Source organism: Pholcus phalangioides, unplaced genomic scaffold (assembly GCF_987345545.1).
Source record: "Pholcus phalangioides strain wild (caught in Gottingen) unplaced genomic scaffold, Ppha-v1.0 ptg000015l_1, whole genome shotgun sequence".
Classification (NCBI taxonomy): Eukaryota; Metazoa; Arthropoda; class Arachnida; order Araneae; family Pholcidae; genus Pholcus; species Pholcus phalangioides.
The window spans coordinates 81,191,865-81,214,970 of record NW_028301608.1 but is presented as its reverse complement, the minus strand read 5'-3'; the positions used below and the strand labels follow the sequence as shown (position 1 = coordinate 81,214,970).

Here is a 23,106-nt window from a genome sequence, read left to right as displayed (position 1 = left end):
TGCATTTTATCAACAACCATGATATCCATATCAAGGAGATTTTTTCATCAGCAGTCTTATATTTTGAAGTTTTTTTTTCTTTGACCAAATGTTTTCGAAAAGGAAATATACAACTGTTTTTAAGAGTTTATATACCCAGGATTATCTATCACTGATAGCATCCACGATGATTATATTCTGCTCAGGGGCTATCCAGGACCTGCCTGGGACCTAAGCTGACTCTCCCAGTATATGAAAGATTTTCTGAACCAAAAAAATTTACTTATACAGGAGTATATACGGTATCTTAATGCTAAAAAAGTTGCAAACTGCCCAGAACGAAGCTGAATTAGAATAAGTTCATGGGGACTCTGCGGCATCACATTAAAGATTATTTATTTGTGAATCAATAAATGTGAATAGGCTGAACGTTCGCAGAAGAAGAAGAGCATCAATTCACCCCCTTAGAAATCATTGAAAAAATCCATGGTATCGTCATTGAAGATAGCAAATTGAAGTTGCTTTAGATGGCTAATGTTGTGGGCATCTCAATAGAACCAGTTTACAATATTTCCCATGAGAAATTGAAAAAAATGAACAAGTTTTGTACAAGATGGGTACCAAGATTACTGATTATTGATCAAAAGCGAATGCAAAATGTATTTCGAAAGCAAATTTGTCTAACCCACAGCTGAAAATTTTTGGCTGTGGGTGAAACATGGATTCACACACCACTGTACACCAGAGTCAAAAGCAATAGATGGAGCAGGGATGGAGTGTGAAGCACCACTAAAAGCAAAGGTTGTTTTGTCTGCTGGAAAAGTGATGGTCACAATTTTTAAGGATTTGCAAGGCAATGCCTACATAGCCCACTTGCAGGAGGGTTAGAAAATAATAAAAGAACATTATGCCATACTTCTTTGAAATTTGAAAGAACAGCTGCAGGTGAAACTGCCAAGATTGGCGCACAAAACAAAGCAATATTTGATTAAGACAAGGCTCTATTCCATAGAGCTTTATAGATCTGACCTCCGTGACTTTTTTCCTGTTTCCAAATTTGAAAATTTGGCTTGGTGGATATCTTATTTTCATCAACATAAATGACTACTTTGGGTTAGAGAAAAAATAATTTTCTGTTGGGATTAAAGAAATTTTAAAATCGTCGGAGAATGTGTGTGGAGCTTAGAGGAGACAATGTTGAAAAATAAAACAGAATTTGTCCAAAAAAATTTTTAACACCATTTTTTTATCTTACTTATCAAATGACCCTTGTACTTTCAATTATGTTTATTTTCAATTCTGTAGTATTACATAGCTTTCTTAGCTTTTTAAGAATCCAAAGTTTTTATCAGCCCATTATAACATTTAGTTGTATAGAGCCCAGTTCAGAAGGCAACAACTCAAAATTCTATGTTTTGAGATATCTGCATTTTAAAGATTCGCTTTGTATGGAACTGAATCAGATCTAATCAGGAATCAACTCAGATTTAATTGCAATAGGGAGCGTATAAGCAGAGTTGAGAGGTGTTGCTGTTTGTTTATATGTAGAGGCATTTTCCACCATTCTCATGAGGGGCGTAACTCAAAAATATGATTTAGCCTTTTTAAACTGGGCCATTGATATTAGTATATCAACATGAAAGAGAATCACTATGTCCTGGAAAAGTTTAAAAAAAATATCATTCAGACCTGTTTTTCTCGGGAAAAGTTTTTTGGTTCCTAAAAAATTATTCTGGTGCCTAGATTTTTTTTTTCAGATTTATCAAGCTCTCTCTCTGTCCAGTTAGTCAAATTATGGGTGATAGTACAAGAGATGTGCTCCATTTGAAAGAAAGTCACATTATGTGTTAGGCATATGATGTATAGTTTGTATTCATAGTGCTTTATATTCTGCCAATATATTTGAGTGTTGTAGAAAATTTTCAAATGGTACCTGTTCTGTAAATACATTGTGGTGGGAGCATCAACTGTAATAAAAGTATTTCTTGTACAGTATTCACAGCTGTGCATATGATGATCGGCGCAACGAAAGCTGATAAAGGATCATCCTATGGCATGTCAAAAGGATCATCTACACCAAAAAAAAATGGTGTGAATGGCAATTCTTCCAATGGCCAAGTTTCATCTACTGATAGTGAGAACAAGAATTCTGCCGCGGAAGGACTCGGCGACAGCGAGGCAGTAGAAACTGTATTATAACAAATGTTTTACTTGTCATAAATTCATATATATATGTATGTATGTTCGATGTTTTGTAAAAATGGAAATTTTTATCAGTTTTGCTGCGGATTCTGGTTGATAACTAGGTGATTTATTTTGTTAACCTTAAATGTATGTACATAGGTATTTGTATTTATATAAATATATATATGTATGTGTGTACGAATGCATTGATCACTCTAAAAGGGAGAGGGTGTGTTCATTGATACTTAGTATGTTATTATTGACATCTGTCAATAGAAACTTTTTTAACACTATTTTAAAACTGACTATACGTATAATTGAGATGCCAAATTTTTTTTCCCCTTGCAATGAAAATTTTAATCCTGAATTTCTTGAAGGACAAAATACAACATTTAAGACATTTTTTTTTAAAGCATTTTATGGGATAAAATCTTTTGCATACAATTTTGTATGCAAAATGTTTTGTAATTTTGTGTATTTTCGAAGAGACTTGAAAGGTGGGGAAAAAAACAGTCTGTCTAGTTTTATTAAAGCACCCAGTGATTATATTTGGTATTTTTTATCCACTGTGGTTGCATTTAAAGAAAAAGAGTTTGGTATTTTTCCAGTATTGGATATTTATAGCTTGAAAATAATATTTTGAATGTATTTTTTAAAAATTTGTAATGTGAAGCTTCGCTTCAGAACTTGAGGGAAGACATATCTGTTTCTGTGATTGGTCCTGTTTCATTAAGAGAGGAAAAGAAATGTTTCCACCCTTTCTTTTTTTTTGTAACTGTTTGTATTTTAATGCTCTCTTTGTTATGTTTTGTGTACATATATATACACATCCCCTGAAACAATGTGAATTAGTTGGCAATAGTTCTCTTAGGTTTGGAGAGTTTCCAACAATTAATTGTTGTTTTATAGTTTATATTTATTTTTATTTTGTTGCAATATTTTTTTAGTGTAATTTTTTTAATCAACTTTGTATATTACCTATATCCTGTAATTCATGTTTCAATTCGTTTTCAAAGTTTGAGTTCAAAGTGCATTTTGTTTGATCATTGTTTTAAAATGCAGGGGTTAATAAAACTGAATTTCAGATAACATACGGTACTCATTTGGAAAAATTAGGTGCATTTGTTTAACTTTATTTTGAATTATGTTTCAATTTTTTTTTGCCTTATATAGTATTTTCAATTATATTTCTAAGCCTAGAAATACTATTTGAAAAAAAATTAATTTGTATAGTTAAAGCACTAAAACAATCTCCTAAAATAATGATTTTTCCTTCATAAATATAATAATAGTTATTTGTGTGCATCTTTTTAGTGTATTAGGCAATGTATACTCTCCGCCAAAAAAAAATATATTGAGAAAGAATACTTGAATTGTTATAAAATGTGGCAGGAAGTTATGCAAATGATTAGTGCTCCAAAGAAATCATGCAAATATAGTCGAATCCCATTTTAACGAATACTGTTATAGCAAAAATCTCATTTTAACAAATATTTTTCTAACCCCCAGATAAATTTGCATAGGAACAATGCAAAAAAACTTGGAGTTCATTATAACTGAATTTGACTCTATTCCCATCTTCAGCGGATGTGAAAGTACTTCCCGCATTGCGCTTTAAAATGGCCTCAGAGACTGCTTTTGCATAATGTATCTCTTTTTCTCTTGAGATATTATCAAAGATGCCTCTGAAACTCATTCGAACAGCTTATACCATCTGACCAACTTTGAACGAGATGATGGGACATCGTTGGATTGAGACAAGCAGGGCTGATAGATCAATGTATTGTCCGCAAACTTAACCTTTATGATCAAGCTGTTAGAAGATACTGGGAGTAGTGGATGTGTGAAGGCATACACATGCGTCAAACAAGCTTTAGATGACATCGTCACCCAACAGTAAAGAAGATAGCTTCATCCTTAGGCAAGCCAGAGCAGTGCCAACGATGACTGCACGAACCAAATTAAAGATCGTTTTTTTTTCAGGAACTTTGTCTTGCACTAGACCATTTCCAGATATTTAGAAGACGATTTGTTCTTGTGGTACCTATTCAGCTTATGCCATTGCCAGCCTGAGACCACTATTTTTGTTTACAGTGGTTTTGGGAGCAACAAATTTGGACAGCTATAGATTGGTACTGTATCGTCTTCAGCAATGAATTTTGATTCTCTTTGGCATCCAATGGCGGTTGGGTTTGATGATAATACCCCAGTGGTTAGCGGACAAATAAAGGACTTATTCTAAGAAAGGGCATATGTCCTCAACTGCTGGTGTGATGGTATGGGGAGCCATTCATCATGACAGTCATCTCTAGTTGTGATATGAAGAACCATAATTTCTCAACTGCATGTCCAGGAAATCTTGCAACCACGTTTCACCACTCATTGCAAGACTTCCATCATTATAATTCTTACCCACATATAGTAAGAGTTTCTCAAGAAGGTGTGCATCAAGGTAGAGCCCTTGTTTGGGTGGCTTACATAAGGACCCAGCTGGCTGGACGACTTCATCCAGCTACGAGCATGCAGGAACTAGAGACCTGGTTGTAATAAGCATGGGCGCGAATCTGCCTCAGACCAACATACTTAGGGTCTGGCATTGATGCATACAAGATATCTCTTATTGTACCTATGCTAGAGTTGACCCAACAAGTTACTAATGATTTTCTTAATATTGTGCTGTTCTCCGCAATAAATTGCTTGTTTCTGGTATTGTGATCATTTATACATTTTATATGGCAATTGCACATGCCAAGTTTCATTGAAATCTAAACTTTTCTTGGTGCATTGTTTTTTGACGGAGTATATTGAAGCTTTTCAGAGCATTTCATTATGTTGTGAATGTTTTTAATGAGGGCACATTTTAAAGTACATGGTGTCAAGTTCATCATTATTCAGAGCTGACTACACCCATCATAATTTATCAAAAAATTATGAAACACCTTAATTTAGGGATAAAGAAAAAGAAATTGAGCAAAAACAAAATCAGTTCTGACATTCATCACTAAAGATTTTTTTTTATACGAACTGTGGTGCACATGCTAATTCCAAAAGGGGGAAAAGTATTAATTTTTAATGGTAAAGTTTTTTTTAATGTATTCCGATATATTTGATAACACTGGACAACAAATTATGACAAAGTTTAAGTGTCCTAAACGAAATTAGTCATTTCTTATGTAATTGGGTGTGTTGAACACAAATTTTACCATAAAAAAACTGAAATGGCTACAATTTTTTCAGAAATCGCACGTATCATCAACACAATACATTGAGACAACCTAAGTGTGCAGAAAGCAAACTAAATATACAGAAAAAACAAGTATAAAACTCACAATGAGAATCTGGAAAACTGGCTGTATGAAGAGATACATTGATGTTTAAGAAATGAAAATCCATGTCCTCACTGGGACTCTATCGTGTGTCTCATATGCTGGATGAGTGCTCTTTCACTAAGCTATGAAAGCAGGTATGGTGAACATCAATATCTCTTTATATAGCCAGTTTTCTGGTTACTTCATTGTATTAACAAGTGGAGAGGATGTCTATCTACCTATGGAAACCATCAATTACATATAGGCACAACATTTAAATGCATAGAAATACAAAAGCATTGCAGCATAATAGTTTATTCATTGGATGTGACACAAATTTCATTTTGTATTGCACTTGTACTGGACACGAGAGTCGTGTCTTGCAATTTTCAACCAGCATCGAAATTGACCATTTTCCATGGTAGCATTGTTCTATGGTCCTTACCACTTTTTCACCATACAATAACATACTTAAAGCACTTAACTTTTAGCATAGTGGTATCTTTAAAACGAGGGCCTTTAATAAAACTTTCTCATATAGATTTTAGTGTTTAGCAGGTCAAAACTTTTGGGAAGTGTACATGGTCGTGTCAGATGCAATTTCATTGTTGTCCAGTGTAATTTTTTTTCTGTGAAAAAAAAAAATACATTGCCATAATTTGTATTAAAAATCAAACCCGAAAATGTTTTCAAACCGTGTAAATAACTGTATGTTATACAAGTGTAAATTGTACGTTTTGTATTTTATTGCTAAAAAATGCCAGATACACAGAGGAAAAAAATTACCAAAGGGTTATAACACAGAATAATTTATAAAAATTATCAAGAGTGAATCATTTTCTTAGTCACTATTTTGTAACTGCGGAATATTTTGGCAAAAATTTGTTTATCTCTGTAAAATATAATGCCACAGAAACAAGTTTGTAAATGTTTTACCAAATGGGCTGTGTGCAAATGAGCTTGTTTTTTTCCCCTCTCAAACAAAAAAATTCTATACTGCGATCGTTAATTGTTTGGTATTACATTTGTGTACGTATTGATCACATATTATACATATATTTTGAAAGAATAAGAATTCTATGTATAATTCAAAAAAAATATATATATACACACACACTTTTTTTTAACATTTAACCATTCTTTACTTTGGATTATCTTCACTTATGATTATTTTTTCAATTTTAATTAATGCTTAAGCACATGAGACACTATTGGTCGATGATGATACACTCTATCATGCATAACTAGTTGTCAGCATTACGCGTCTCCCATTTGGGAAAAGTCTTCCTGCAAAGAGCAGGCAAAACCTTCGATGTGATACTTACATAATATGAAAATTCAAGCATTTAACGTCTTTACTTTAGAATATAAAAAACAGATGGCAGCACCAGCAAGAACTCTAAGCAAGCATAAGTAGGGTTACTAGATGTCCTTTTTTTTGTCATTTCAAGCATCCTTTTAAGTTTCGGAAAATTTGCTCTTTTGTCCTCTTTTTCAGATTTCCTGAATTATTTTTTCTGGGAAAATTTTTCTCACTCTAGAACAGTGATTCCCAACGTGGATGTTAACATCCCCTGGGGGAGGTAATGGAATGTTCCAGGGGGCAGTAGAAGCTACGGGTCTAATTTAGGATCCTATGGGTTAGACTGCATTGGGGGAAAATTTCTGAAGAAGGGGGCAATGGGACAAAAAAAGGTTGGAAAACTATGCTCTAGAACAGCTTCCCAACCTTTTTTTGTCCCATCGCTCCCTTCTTCAGAAATGTTTTCTCCCATCGCAATCTAACCCATAGGATCCTATGTTATTGCCGTATCTTCTACCGCTTCCCCGGAACATTCCCGTTAACACCTACGTTGGGAATCATGCTGTAGAACATATAAGCCTTGTTCTTATGAGGTTTGTGTGTGTGTTTATTTCTACCATTTACCCGCTTTGACCAATCGCTGTCAAAATTCCCAGAATACAAGGTGCCTCCAAGCAGGACATACTATTCTAATCATGGCCCAGGATAATACGAAGAAGACATTACGGAAAACAACTCTGGAACAAGAATACCGCAATACCCATTTTGAGAATACCATTGTTTGCTCACCAACAGCTAATGCCATATACTGAAATAAATATAGGATGCAAACAACACTCAATTCTGATTCCTATGGCAAATTAAAGCAATTCTCCCGGGGGGGGGGAAGAAAACCACCTGAGGGGTACAGCTTGAAGTTCTCTCTCTCCATGGTTTGGACTGACACAACTTGGAGAAAGGCAATATAATGTCTTCCTTCAACACAGTTGGTGGCCAACCACAAACTGGCCGAACTTTGGCAGTCAGCATCAAAGTAACAGGCAGCCTGTTTTGTGGAACAGCCCCCTTTAGCAAGGCTATGAAAGCTTTCATAAATGCCAATTTCTTTTTTCTGGGTCAAAGAAAATCTTGCCATGCTACAACAAAAGATCGTAAAGCAACAAACCTGAGCAGATGGTAGAAGCAATTCATTATAAGTGGAGGGAGACTGATCAGTGTTTTTTTAGTGGTTGAGAAGAAATATTGTGGTGCCAGGTTTATTTTTTTCAGCACTGTGGTGCCATCTGTTGCAAAAACTGGGAAAAGTGACATTACTGTGGATGCAAGCAGTTTCCAAATCTGGTAACCTTAAGCACAACTCTAGCAACATGAAAAGGGCATGTATATACATACTCGCACATATTCCAACGAGCACAATTTGTTTGCAAGGTCAAGTTGTAGCATTACGGTGTATAGCCCCACGACCACACATGAAGTGGTCAGCTGAATTCAGTTTTCCAACATCAAGGCTTAAATGCAAGCCAGTCTCCCATTAAAAGTCTATGCTCAATGAAGGAATTTTCACATGTTCAACAATTTCTAAGGATATTTCATTGGTGTACTCAAAACCCTGTAGGTTTAAATTAGTCTATCAATAGGCAGCATAGCACGCAGACCAACAAAAATTCAGACATCTGCTTGTTTCACTTCTGATGTGAAAGACAGATGGTAGAACCTTTCAAACTCATAACTAGCATAATTTTGACATAAATACGTTTAGTCTGTGCTAGAGCTCCTTCAAATACCAGGTTGACTCATCCACTATCTTTGAGTGAATGTGTATGATGTTAGTGTTTATTATATAGGAGCCAATTCCCAGACTTGAGAAATCTGTAGTTTATCATGTGCTGAAAGATTTCACAGTGAAGAAAACGTCATACATATAAAAGGAAAAATCTGGATTGCATTAGGTGACCATATGACCCATCTTCCTAGGATGCTCCTGTATTTTTCGCTGTCCTGATTTTGTTTTTATATCAATAATTGGTAGCTTTGCTTACTTTTAGCATCATATTTAGCTGCAATTGCTGAATTTTTGTACTTTAAATCCTAAAATTTCCCACATTGTTTCTGAGAAAACATGGGTCATCCTGGAATCGCAAGAACTGGAAGAGTATTTTCCTTAAGGATTCTTCGTTCAAACAAAGCTCTATGTGAGGATTTCTCTATAAAGATACAAAAAATTGGAAAAATCTGGTTTCCGACCAGATATTAATGAAATGAAAGAGGATATAAATCACATTTTCATGGAAGAAAATTTTTCTGCTCACATATGCAGGAAGGGTGGGGGGTGCTCAAGGGGGCTTGTGGTCTCCTTGGTGAAAAACATATTCTGAAGAGAAATTTCAAAAAATTTCATCACCTCAGATTACCCGGAACCTCCAAGTTTCAAGACTAACTATTGAGACTACGTGTGTGTGCTGTACAATCTAAAAATATAGAAAAAAATAATGTTGAAAATTTCTATTCTAACCTTTCAGGGAAAAGATGCAGATAAAGTATATAATCCATAATAAGAAATTCCAATGTTTTTGCAACTTAAATTCTTATATGCAGGTTCGAAAACTTGTTTCATTTCATTTTTTCTATTGAGAACGTGAAATTCTGTGTCAAAAACAGATTGTAAATAGATTTTAATAAATTGTGTTGCCAAGTTTTCTTTGATAAAGACTTCCATCATCGATGACATCTAATAATCCTTGTCAGAATGTGTCGAATTTTTAATATCATTTTGAATATCTAATGTATGAGAATTAGGATAAGGTGCTATTTTGTGTATAAATATGGTCATAATGTGTGTGAATTTCTATGTATTTGCTAAAAAAAATCAACAGCAACAAAAAATTATACTTTTTTTTTTGCGAAACAAAAAATATGTTTTCTTTTCAAATAATATTTTTGCTTTCCATTCTGAAATTGTAATATTTTTTCTTAATTTATAAATACTTGATGTGGATTAAAGATGACTATTTTCCGAATGGACAATCTTTTTTTATTCAGAGAACTTTTTTATTGTTAGCAAATTGGATTTTCTGGATTTATTCCCAAAACAAATATTTGAAAAGTGATTTGTCGCCTCTGGAAATCGAACCTGGGTCCCCTTGCATACCAGGCACACACAAGTACGCTAACTAACACACCTGAGAAACTTTTCAATTCCTTATAACATGCATTATTAGCATGAAGCGATGAGTGGAAACATTGCAGCCTCCGCCTGGGGCAATTTTGTATAGTCATAACCTTTATGACAAAATCACAGTAAGATTCTGTGGGGTAAAAACATATATCACCGCACACATTCAAAAAAAGGAACAAACTCAGTGACGTGGCTTCAAGAATGAGATATGAATTGGTCACATTGGATGAGAGAGATTCTATTCTTTTCTTTCAGGTAAAGCACCTATATGCATACACGCATCTACTGGGTAAAAGTCCAGCTCATCAAGAATCACACATTAGTAACTACACTTTCTTGTTCACCATCTTTAGTGCTATTTAGGCCTCCTGGGGATTTCATTGAAGCATGATGCTGCACTTGTCTGTCATCACAGTGTGTTTGTTACATAAACATTTGATGCTTGAGCCATCACAGTATTTTGCAGAAGGGATCGAGCACTCCAGCAAGTACATGCTTTGAGAGGAAAACGACATTGACAGAACAGCAGAAATGACTTGGCGACGAAAATTGATTTGTGCCAAGACAGTCTACTAGCAACTCGGGAGAATTATTCCTTTTTCCAATGGACCCTCAGCTGTAACGACAAAATTTCACGGAATCTTCTATATGTTGTTATAACTGAGTTTAACTGTATTTTAATACATCACAAGTGAAGGACAGATCTCAATCCAACCTCTTGTCTGACCGGAATATAAAACTTTTTCTTCAGTTACAGAGTGGGGAAACCCTATTAACATTTGTAAAAGAAAGTGTTCAAATTAGATCTTTGTCTCCCTTCTTTTTGTCTCATTCAAAGGGGTAAAAAAAATAAAATAGGGGAAAATCGAGATGAGGGTGTGCAAATGAAATAGTCTTGGCATACATGCCTAACCCATAGCCCGCAGGCTAAATGTGGTCCGCAACCTCAAACATAATCTTGTAGAAATGAACATCCATTATTAGATGATTTACGTGAACGGTTGTATATTTCTGATGAATTTAATTAACCTGTGGCACATTTAGAAATCACAAGGGACCCACAGCACATCTGTGGATCACATATGACCCTTTCTCTTTTGCACAACTCTAGTCCTATCGCAATGGTCAATTTACTCTTGAATGAGTTGTGCTTGTACCTAACAGTCTGAGTGCATAATTAGTGGCATGCCCAATTTTTCTATACTGTGATCATATGTAAAACAGTGGTGTCTCGATTGAGTATCTGTACCATCATAAGCCTGTTGCTCTCTGTGGCAAAACTTTTAATGGGGAGATTGGCTCACATTCGCGTCTTTACATACTTTTTTACTGTGTGCAAGTCATTTAAACAACTACAACTTACACAAGAAATGTTAAATATATAGTCCACAAGGGTTTAAGCTACGGTCGTATTTTTTGCAAAATGCAAAAGTAGTAGTAGCCACTCTCGCAAAAAATGCGTACAGGAGGTACGAAACGAGTAGACATCAGACCATCAATCATTACATTAGCATTGTAGCATTTTGCTAATGCTTTTCCTCCCTTTTTTGCGAAAGGAATTTTTTATCCAGCTTAAACCCTGTAGTCCACCATGTTCTGGCTGTGAGGTGGAAGAACACACACATAAGTGCTTGTTCAACAGATCAGAGTAGGCCTATGTTATGGTAATGTGCTTTCAATTCACCAGAGTTTGCAATCCAACCACTGCACATAATATTTTGGATATCTCCAAAGCCAAAAGTTGCAAGGGTTATAATAGCACTGAACTGTGATGTTATCATGGTGGCCAGGTGTCATATCCTGTTATTGTCAAAATGGTTCCTCAGCAGCTGCTTCGCTGGTGTTGCAATGTGCATCTTGATATAAGTTGTGATACACACCAAGGCTGGACAAATTAAAAAAAATTAGGTGCCAGCCAAATTCAAATACAACGCCACAACAGGCAAAATGCCCAACGAGGTGGCTGATAAAAAGATGGCCATAAAAATATGGATGTCATATTTCAAGAGTGAAGCATGTTTTTCCCCCAAGAAAAACAGTCCTGAGTAATGTTTTATTTTTTATGGGACTTTACGACCAATTCTCATGTTGGAAGACACATTATGAAATTACAAAAAAAATTCTCATACTTGCACTTCATTTCAGCAATGACGCATGTAAAATTTTAGGTGCCAAAACCAATTTTATACTCTGCATTGGGTTTTGACCAGCCCGGCTATTCTCTCACTGATGCTGTTGATGTACCAAAATGTAATAGTGCAAAATATATTATACCGCTGGCCAAGTACAGCATAATCTACTTGTACATTTTAAAGGGTTTTTTTCTTATTGCTTCATGCAATGGACCCATGAAAATTTCCAAGCCATTTTATGACCAGAAGTTCTTATTCATGTTTTGAAATCATAACTTTAATTATAATCACCCTGCATATAGCTCATTATTTTTCATAAATCGCCCACTACTGTACATCCTAACCAAACAGTGACCCAGTCCATATTCCAAGGAATTTCTAACAAAATTATTTGGGCAGGACACTTCACGAACTGGCCAATTTCGGGCTTTTACTACTGCACAGTAACCTTAATTAACTGAGGATAATGTTGAATATCTGTAAAAGAATAATTCAATATTAAGCCTGGTGGTGATAACTTGGTGTGCAGCTTCAGAAAGAAAATGAAAATGTGAGGTTATGTAACTACTAGCACACTGGTCTTTGTCCTTTAGGAGCAGCTGGTGTCTTTTTGGATTATAAGACTACCTGCCCTTAACATGCAAGTGAAGTCACTACTGTTGCTGTTTTTTTGTGAAGGGGGGGGGGGGGAGGAAAGCCTGTGAGATAATACATCACACATGTGTGATGCAATCCTCATTCATGGATTTGCTTAAGATAGCGCATCAGAATGTTGCACAAAGTTAGAAAATGCAATAAGGATGAAAAATTTCAGTACTGTATATTACTTTAAGCAACTAAAATACTTAATATAAAAGAAAATTTACATTCAGGCCACTTTTATGAGATTAAAAAAAACCAACGCGGCTTAAACCCAGCCTGCAACACAGTTCCAGATCATTCATGCAGCCCACAACACATTTCAAGTTCACTTAGGTTATCCGTGGCACATTTACCAATCACTTACATGACCTGTGGTGCTGTTCCAGATCACTTCAGTGGCCTGTGAAACCAATGAAATGGCCCAACCTCTCTTAAAGGTTGAGCACCCATGCCTTACAGGGTTGTATTATCGCGCCAGTGTTGCACCTATAAGAAAGGATAAAATACTTTTTACCGTTACAGCTGAAAATCGCCAGCATAAGTGTTAATGGGGATTTTTGTATTGAAATGAAATTGACTATTTTTAATAATGTTTTAGACATGACAATTTCAACTGCAGTCAAACCTCCAAAAGCCTGAACAACATACATACATAAAACCTGAAGACGTTCAGACACTTAAAAAGTAGAAGAAATTTATTTGTGATATATATATACACACATTTGACTAAATAGGATATCCATAGAAATCATCGTCACTGTAATCAGTATCATAGTTATCATACTCGTCGGAGTATCCCATATATTCATTATAATAATCGTCCAGATCATATGCGTAGTAGGGATCGTCATCGTCGTCATTGGAATACATACTTCCGCTCTTCGAAAAAAGTGTGAAATGCTGTAGCAATGATCGGGACAACAACTCTTTGTGCTCTTCATCGGTTACATCTACTAGTTCCATGTGAAACCTATCCAGCCTACGTGCCGCAGTCATCAGCTCTAAAATACCCTCTGCAGTAATGTCCGAACTACTAACGTCAATGCACCTGATGGTTGAGATGCATTTCGATTGAGTGAGCAAGCGCACTACATTCAAACTGAACGAACTGCCGTTGCGAAGACATAGTATTTCCAACTTCGGACTATTAGATACAAAATGTACAATCGAATTAGTCATAGACTCTTGTTCAAAATCAATTTCTTCGAAGTTCAATTCACGCATGTATGGAAAACAGTCTTTGCCCGTAAGTGTTTCACTATCACTGAATTCTGTGGCGTAAAGAGTGAGAGTGTGCAGTTTGTTGCAATAATTGCTGAACGTTTGTACCGGGACAGTGAAATTCTTCAAGTCTAGTTTGTGCAGTTTAGAACCCCTAGCCTCAATGAATGGCCGTAAATAGTCAGGTTGCGCTATTTCCTCAGATACATTGGACAACATAGCATCTTTGAGATTGTTGAATCTGGAACATGCAGCCAGAACAGAATCATCAAGTTCACCATCGATTTTGATAGACATGATGTACGGACAAAAAGCAGAAGCAACCTGTACAACATTCGCTAGCATCTGAGAAGAGTAACGGTTGTTCGAATTCATGGAAAAGAAACATAGGCTGGTAAGTTGGTATTTCGGGAGTATATCAACATGGCCATTGATGAAATCAGTTGCGTGCATTTCATAGATGACTTCTGCCACATGGTCATAATTTAAATTTTGAAGCATGGGCATGTGTTTCAACACGAGTATGATGGCAGAATCGGACACGTTAGTAGAAGTGACGTCTAGGTACAGAAGTCTATTATTGTTCTTAACACTTCCGTCTTCATTTTTCCCGAGTAATCCGTCTATTCCAGCACTAGATACTTGCATGCAGTATGACACATCAAGTTTTGTAAGAGATTGGCACTTTTCTCCAATGGTAGTCAAAATATCATCGTCGCAATCAGTCGACTGTAGCAGCAGAGTTTCGACTGATGGTACAGCATTCACAAACCTCATGAGTATTTCACTGCGCCACGGTTTCAAGTTGAGCGACAAAAGTTTGATATTCTGTATAAAAAAAATAGAATGAATATATAATAGGAGCACAGAATAACAGAACTTTAAAAATGAACTTTTGGGGATGAGGGAGGAATAAATCATAAATATATAGGGGGGAAACAGTATTTTAGACTAACCAGTAATAAAATTATAAATACGTTGGCATTTGTATACAAAATTTATAAATGGACAGGACAATGTGAGAGAAACCTCGTTTACACAGATCAAGGTTGAAATCGATCTTGTGCATTTATAGAGGACTGTTGTGAAAAGCACTTAATTCTTACCTTATTAGGTTGTGCATGATTATTACAATAATCATATTTGCATTACCCATAGCCCAAACAGAATGAGCGATCATCATAAAATCTCCATTTTGTTCCCATAGTGACCACAATAGCCGCCTCGCAGTCGAGTGGTTAGGGAACTAGCTTCTGACTGCGCAGGTCTGGGTTCAAATCCCGGTTTGGGCATGGATGTCTACTAACACTTGCTTAAAAGCTGCAAGAATTCACAAAAATGTAGGGAACACACTATTATGGGAATTTTTACTGCAGAGCATTTCCAGTCAGCCAAGGATTCGTTGCAGAACAATAAAAAACATCCTACTTTGGGGACTCATTGGCTTGGTGAGATAGACATTTTTTGTGCGCCAATGTTGGACATTTTATCTGCAGCTATTCTTCCAATTTCTCAATAGTATGGCATAATGTTCTCTTATTACTGTCTGACCTTTCTAGAAGTAAAATATACAGAGTGTCCTGTAAGTCCTAACTTGGCCTATATCTCATCAATTGTTCATCATTGAGGAATGGATTCTATTTAAAAAATTCTCAAAATGTGATCAGGAATCTCCCTCTACCAGTTTTGAGAGTGAAAACACAGTATGTTGCAAAATAAAAAAAATCAAAATTTCTATGTGGACAGTGTTCTAAAAAAAATCCACCCCGAGAATTGTTTTCCTGTTTCTTTCAAGGCCAACAAAAAAAAATTCAAATATTTCAGTGACCATTTCACTTAGAAACATGAATTGAAAAACTGGAGAAAATTGTGGAAGGAATGAGGGGGGAAAGAAGCATTAGTCACTCTCAAAAGTGGTACAGGGCGATTCCTGGTCACATTTTTAATGTTTTTCAAACTGGAACCATTTTTCTAGGACTTACAGGACACCCTGGAAAAGCAATGTGTTTTGAATCCCCAAAAATGTGGCCATGGGTTTTCAAGCAGCTAGAACACCTTTTTCTTGTTTGGTAGCATTTCACCTCAGTCAGAAATAGACACAGAATGTCTTCGGGGCTATGAGTCAGTATTGACAAATTTTCTTTTGGAATGCCTTTTGCACTCACTTTTGATCAATCATCAACAATCACGACACCCATCTTGCACAAAGCTCCTTCATTTCCAATTTCTCATGGTGCTTATTCTATGGCCCACATCAATAGCCATCTAAAGTACCTTCAATCTGCGATCTTTCATGACGATACTAATGATTGTTTTAAAAATTATTTTCAGGTTGGTGGCATATACCGGGCACCCAGGAAGCTCTTCTTATTCTTCGGTAGATATGTGACCCGTTTAAATTATTGATCCAAAAAGAAATAGTTTCTAATGATTATATGCAGAGCCGCCCCCCCCCCCCCATAAACATTATTTTCAATAAAATGTTTTTTCCCTGCAAGGCACTTATTATGTTTCCAGACTGATTGCTACAATCTCTACAACACTGAAAAAATAAACCACAGAGCTCTTTGTGCTCAAACTTGTGACAGTTTTCAAAGAGCCATAGTTACAGTCGTAATAATCTAATACAGTCTAAAGCAATCATACTATCTAATAGTGGTTTATCTTACTTATCAAATGGACGGCTTTTATATAAAAGGAGCCAAGCGCCATTAAATCAAAACTGAGAAAAATCTATTAAAATTATCTTTGATTGAGTTATCTCTTCAGTTTGGTAGTTGGTTCAAGTGCACACAGCCTGTCACTTGGTTCTATTTAGATTTAAAAAATCCCATCTCTTTCAATGGTTCAGATATCAGCCCCCAAAGCAGAATGTGCCAAAATCTGCGACGTACGCAGAAGAACAATTAGCGCTACTGCAGAACAATTTGGAAGAATTTTAAGAAAAAGTGCAAAAAAAACCATTATTACATGTATGGGGATTTTTACCCGCAGAACATTTCCAGTCAGCTGAGGGCTCGTTGCAGAACAGTGCTAAACATTCTGCTTTGGGGGATATCGGTATGGCGCATGGTTCCTTTTATATAAAAGCCGTCCAAATGATCCTTGTATATCAATCTTGAAAAACAAAAAAAATATAACTGAAAAATACCTACTTCTCCCACTTCTTCTAACTTCTTCAGGATTGGCTCCGGATCCGAGATACAGCCAATCAAATTCAACTCTTTCAAGTATGGATTGATGAGGAATGAGAAATATTCATCTTCAAGCAGTCCATCCTCAATAAGCTTTTGCAGTATCTCTTTGGAGAGTGTGCGTTCTGCAAAATAAACACAGTCGTGAAACACAGTCCACAATAAGGCTGGACAAATCTCCAAAAGTTTAGATGCTCAGTCAGGCACGTAACTTGAAATAACAGATGCCTGACACAGGTTGAAAAAATGTCTGGTTAAATTTTTTACATGTCCCGGACATGTCAGCAAATAGATTTGTCCAACCCCGATCTCTCTACACCACTTAATGTAATAACATCTGGACTCAGGATTTCGAAACAGCTTTGATATTGGTAACCACTTTCCTTGACGACTTTTTTCCAATGATAAGTCAACAAAGCCGACATAATGGCGCTGGGTCACTGTATCTTTTAAATTTCTAGACGGGTATCATTCTATTTCTTGTCATCACTTTTTGGGTATATTATTTACAAGAGAGTCCAGGTCTTATTTATTTATGCAACAGGAAGGACCATTGTTTGTTTAAAAGAGTGGGTACCTTAGGTTGTTTCGATGTTTAGTTTGGATAGTGATAGTATTATTATGCTTGTTGGTTTTCATCATTATGTTTTCTACGCTGACAGATTTTTTTTGCCACCCGTAGTATCTGACGGTACTGGTGACTTTTCGTCGGGCCGTCAGATGTGTTTTGCACTGAAAAATTACCAAGTGGTGACCAATATCGAAGCTGATCGCCATAACATTCCGTTTGAATGAACGTGACACATTGTGAACGGGTATTGAAAAAATGGGACAACTCCGTTTTCCTTTCCCACATAATTAGCTACAAAATGTTCTAGTGTTCATTTTTATTCTATTTGGAAACGGGAAATGTTTTTTCTTTAAGCTAAAATCCTGTATTTTAGTTATTCAGCCATTGTGAAGCGTTAAAATTAAACTGACATAAATTACGATATTTTTTTAATGTACAATATGTTTCATAGATCCATCGAGAAAAATTATTTTAATCTGGTCAACTGAAGAAAAGGTTTTTTTGTCATACATTCACCTTCAGTATAAGAGCACCATTGCAAAAGCAGTACATCGATCAGAGTGAACACTACAGACTGATTAAGACATTAACTACAGAAATGTTAGCTAACAAGGGAGGGGGAATGAAAACACCTTCAGAACAGCTATGGTATAATCTCATATTTCTACGGCAATTTCTGTTTTAACCTGTTGGCAATTTTCTTCCATTAGCATTTTTTTTTTCTCCTGCCCACAATTATTCCTTCAGCTTCTGGGTTGCTATTTCTTTCTTTGCTATTGGTTATTGTCTGAAGATGACATCACCTTTAGAAGTTCACTCATAATTATAATAGGCTTTACCATAACATTTGAATTTATTGAGTCCATCAGCGCACATATTTTCAAAGGTTTTTTTTGTTATAAGTGTGTACAGCACATACCATTTTCCCACAATAAGTCATTTGGAATTTGTTCTCAGGATTAAATACGGATTTTCTCAGGTTGTAAAAATTTCATATATTTCTATTTTAATTAATTTTTTTGCATGCTAGCCCTTATAATTTCAATCCCGCAATCATGGTTTTTTTGTCTCTTCACCACTGTATTATTTAATAGAGACAGTCTTGGTTTTTTATTATTTTCAATTTTGCATCTGGTCTAGGATGCAGTGTCGTATGGGCCCACCAGGGCACAGCCTGGGGACCTCAGAAGGACCTCACAAAAATGAGAACTAGTTGAAATTTTTGAGAATTTGCCTCGTAGGGGTTCAGAAAAATCACTTGGCCCAAGGGCCCCATGATGCTCTTAAGACGGCCCGGCTACGATGTTATACTTTTAATCTTGATTCCTTATTCTGTCTAAGAATAGTTTTGTTATTGTTCATTTTTTATTTTTTTTAACAACCATGGTTTCATCACTTTCTGGTGATGGGTTGGCAACTTTTATCTTTGGCAAGCGAGACGTCTGAAGACACAACTCTCCTCAAAACCTCTCGCCATGCTTCCAGACGTTTTTCCTTGCCAAAGAAAAAAAAGCAACACTTCACCAGAAGACATTATACTACAGCTGTTCCGACTCACTTGACCAATCCACTCATAAACGATAATAAATAATGTCAATAAATTGTTTGCTGTGAATTTTTCCAGCTAACATTATCACGTTCATGAATTAGGTGAAAGTAAATTTCCCTTTTGCTGAATAGCGTGACGGTGAATTTTCCAGAACACAGAGCCTAGTAAGCTTCCCTTTTTTAAGGGCCCACCTGTTGGCCAGGGGGAAAGCCTCAAGAGATTTGGCGATGATATCTCACAAAAATTAGATCTCACTGAAATTTTTGAGCGTGAGCATTTATATTTGCTAGAGAGAGCCTCAGAAAAATCACTCAGGCCTGGAGCCCACACGTGTGGTGCAATATTTCTCGATGAAGTTCGAAACAGATTCAATTATTTAAAAAAAAAAAACAAATCAAGTTTCGAGGCGATTTCGATCTCTATCGTTTATTATTAGCCCCGGGTCCCAATTGGGCCCCGGTTGAGAGCCTCACATTTGGGAGGAAATAAACGAATGTAACGAAACGTCGCCTTACGTAAAAATTCGAAGTGTTTCCTGGGGATGGTGGACGACGACGACGACCCCGCGGACCTGTAGGCCAGCATGAAACGACCAAAGTTATTCACCACACAGTCCAGGCACAACAGCTTCAGGCTGAAGATGTACTCCTGTTTCCTCACGGGCAACAGAGCAGCAGCCGCCATAACTACACGATACAATTGATTTAATAGTTACACAATCGCTATATGTTAACCAGCAATGCGATCACGAGAAACTGAGCATCTCCCATCATAGACTCAAATCATAACAATTCCGCACGTAATGCGCTTTACACCGCGGTCGTCTGCAAGCTGACTGGATTCAAACGAAGCAAAACCGGGATAACCAGCCAATTTTAGCCAAATGCAATGGCGTCCGAACTATGTGTGTAGCACTGAGCTATAAGTAAACTTTACTTATAGCTCAGTGGTGTGTAGTGGCCAAAGCTGTATTAAAAATCTTGAAACGCTTTGGTAGTGGGTACTTAGGCACCCCCAGGGGCGTAGCCAGAAATTTCGTTCGGGGGGGGGGGAACAATGTGATAGAACAATAGATTTGGCCATATTTTTCCCTTTTTTCGGTCATTTTATCACATTTCGGGGGGGGGGGCTAGACCCTCCGTAACGCCCCTCCCCGCTATGCCCTTGGGCACCCCACATTATTTTGTAGCACAAGATTGAGCATTGCCCCCCCCCCCCCACCACTGATACCCTTCGGTCTGGATGACCATATGAGTCGTATTTCCTGAGACATTGCTGTATTTTCACGTGATTTTGGCCACCTTCACTTTTTTTGTAGAAATGACCCGTTTTTTTTCTCATATTTCCAACGAGGCCTGCTTAAATTTTTTATTGCTCATTTTACCTTTCCAACTCATAATCATGTTATGATAATTATGACTGTAAAAATACAATAATCATCTCACATATTTCTCATGATTTAACGTTTTATTTCGTTATGGAACTTTTTTTGCTTTCGTTCAGAACTTTTCGTTTCTTCGGATTTTGCAATTTCAATTTAATCGTCTGCAATTTGCAGTAATGCTTCATTTCTCGCCCCTACTGAGTGAAGTGTAATGATTGAATAATTAATCGTTGTATTTCTCGCCACTGGCAATTTTTTAGCAATTTTAGCGATAGTTGGTGACTTTTGGCATCATTTTTTTTTTTTACAATAATTGGCGATACCCAGTATTCGGAACGTATTCCTCATATTTTTATCGAGGAAATATTACCCCACCCCACAGGCTGAGATCTTTGACGGGCCTTCTCAGCCCCCCACCCTTTGGGGAAGAATATGGCTCCACCCTAGCTTATGCTTATATAGCAACCATATGCCCCCCCCCCCTTTCAATTTTTTATTTTTGCCGTACACCCCACAGACTGAGAGTGTTGCTCAGTGAGCTTTTTAAAAATAACTATTTTTTTCGTAGGGTTGCAACAAAGCTTCGCGGTGATGAGGGGAGAGGAAAGAAAACAGAATTTTTTTTTAATTTATTCCACAGACGTTTGGACGCAATATTACGTCCTTGATTGTAAAGTGGCTAAATATTGGGAGGAGCTCAATCACCAGGTTCCGGCGCCTATGGTGTAGTAAGAGTATCGAAAGATTATGGTCACTGCAATGACACCATCGCTTGAAGACCGAGGCAAGCAAATTTTGGCAGATTTACAAACTGGGATAGACAATTATGTTTTTCTTGTTGCTGTCATTTACATTTCAAGTTAAAAGTCTACTCAGGATCAAAAGTTCACCAGCAAAATGCCATACGCCTTGTTACCTTATGCACCTTCAATACAGGGTGATTCAGAAAATATGGGAAAACTTTAAGAGGTGACGGTACACACCAATACAAACAATTGTCATCAAAGAATGCTTGGTCTAACATGAAACCCAAACGCGCTAGCACGTTTTGAAACGGCCGCTCCGCAAACGTTGAAACGATATTCCTGTTGAAATTTATTGGGAGAAAAATAACACCATGCATGCAAATGTAACCTGGGGAAGCAGAAACCGTATGCAAATCTGCGTCACAGTGAATAAAAGGTGCGGACGCCATCCCCGTGGTCCAGCGTGCAATCGTTCGAAACAGTTGTAACGTACAGGATAATGGCGCACTTTAGTAATACTGAAAAAGCAGACATGCATTTCATTTACGGACCTGCAAATGGAAGTACCACAGAGGCAGCACAAATGTACGGTGAGCTTTTTTCCCCACAGGCGGTTGCCCAAATCCGAAAATATTTGCCCGCTTGCATCGGCAGCTGTGCGAAACGGGATTGTTTCTTGCTCCCCGGTGGAATAAATTCACAGGGATGGCGTCCGCACCTTTTATTCACTGTGACTCAGGTTTGCATACGGTTTCTTCTTTAACGTTTGCAGAGCGGCCGTTTCATGTTAGACCAATGCATTATTTGATGACAATTGTTTGTATTGCTGTGTACTGTCACCTCTTAAAGTTTTTCTCATCTTTTCTGAATCACCCTGTATACAAACAATGCATGACCACGGATATTATCGGGGTTTCGCGATCAAAAGCCCGATAATTTAAATAAGGGGCCGTGGTTATCCAAATCCAATTTTCGGGGACAAAATCGGTAGCGGGAACATCCTTAAAAAAAACAATGTCTTTCTCTCTAATTTCGTAAATTTCTCTGGACTTCCGTCAATTCTTTAAGACGGGATGCCATCATTGCATAATAAAAAATACCTCTTGAAATTTTGAAGATTGAAATCACTCTTAAAAATTATATTTTCGGATAATTCGGAGCGTGACCATGGAAGTGGGGTAATAAAATACGCTCTCTTGGAAAAAATCATTTCGCGTCACGCGGGGAGAAAATTTTCTGTATGGAATCCTTTTCCGAAAGTCCCGGAATTTGACTCGATGAATGCGTCATTAGCACATACAAGGCAGGTACAAAAAAAAAAAAAAAAAAAAACAACAACAACAAGCGCTATTTGGCGCAGGATGTTAATTTTGGCGCAGTGCGGCATTTCTCACCACTCACTGGTAATAGCAGGATTGATATTCAGAACTTAGCTAACTCCTTTTTCATTTCAATTTCATTGTCAATTTCTTTGACATGACAACAATCCTCTTTTACCGTTTTCATAAACGGTATATCAGAAACGGGTGGGGCTGAGAGGGCTCCAGCCCTGGGGGCCCAGGATTATTCTCATTATTTTTTGGTTTTTCTCGCTATAAATTCACTTTAAAGGGGGGCCCCCGTGAAAAGTCTGGTCTAAGGGCCCACCAAAGGTCACAGTTTAGGGGGCCCCTGCGCCAGGATGTGGGCCATGGAGTCCGACCAATCAGGTGTCCTGC

At 37.0% G+C, this 23,106-nt stretch overlaps 2 protein-coding genes across 3 annotated transcripts in view; one reads left to right on the top strand and one right to left on the bottom strand.

The window, feature by feature from the left end:
• The window catches only part of LOC149076792 (1-acyl-sn-glycerol-3-phosphate acyltransferase delta-like), a 31,256-nt gene extending 27,752 nt beyond the window's left edge, over positions 1-3,504 (top strand). The window contains exon 8 of one of the 2 annotated variants that reach the window (XM_089244467.1): positions 1,973-3,504. In XM_089244467.1, the coding sequence (XP_089100593.1) occupies positions 1,973-2,178 (206 nt within the window). In that variant the 3' untranslated portion in view covers positions 2,179-3,504. The remainder of the gene's footprint in view (positions 1-1,972) is intronic. The other variant, XM_089244468.1, reaches the window with a different exon arrangement.
• A 9,896-nt stretch (positions 3,505-13,400) lies between these two features.
• Positions 13,401-20,593, bottom strand: LOC149076791 (uncharacterized). Its single transcript, XM_089244466.1, has 3 exons — positions 19,774-20,593; positions 17,100-17,263; positions 13,401-14,772 (listed from the first exon to the last, which is right to left on the bottom strand). The coding sequence occupies exons 1-3, from the start codon at positions 19,940-19,942 to the stop codon at positions 13,450-13,452; spliced, it is 1,656 nt and encodes a 551-aa protein (XP_089100592.1). The 5' UTR covers positions 19,943-20,593; the 3' UTR covers positions 13,401-13,449.
• Between the last annotated feature and the right edge of the window lie 2,513 nt (positions 20,594-23,106).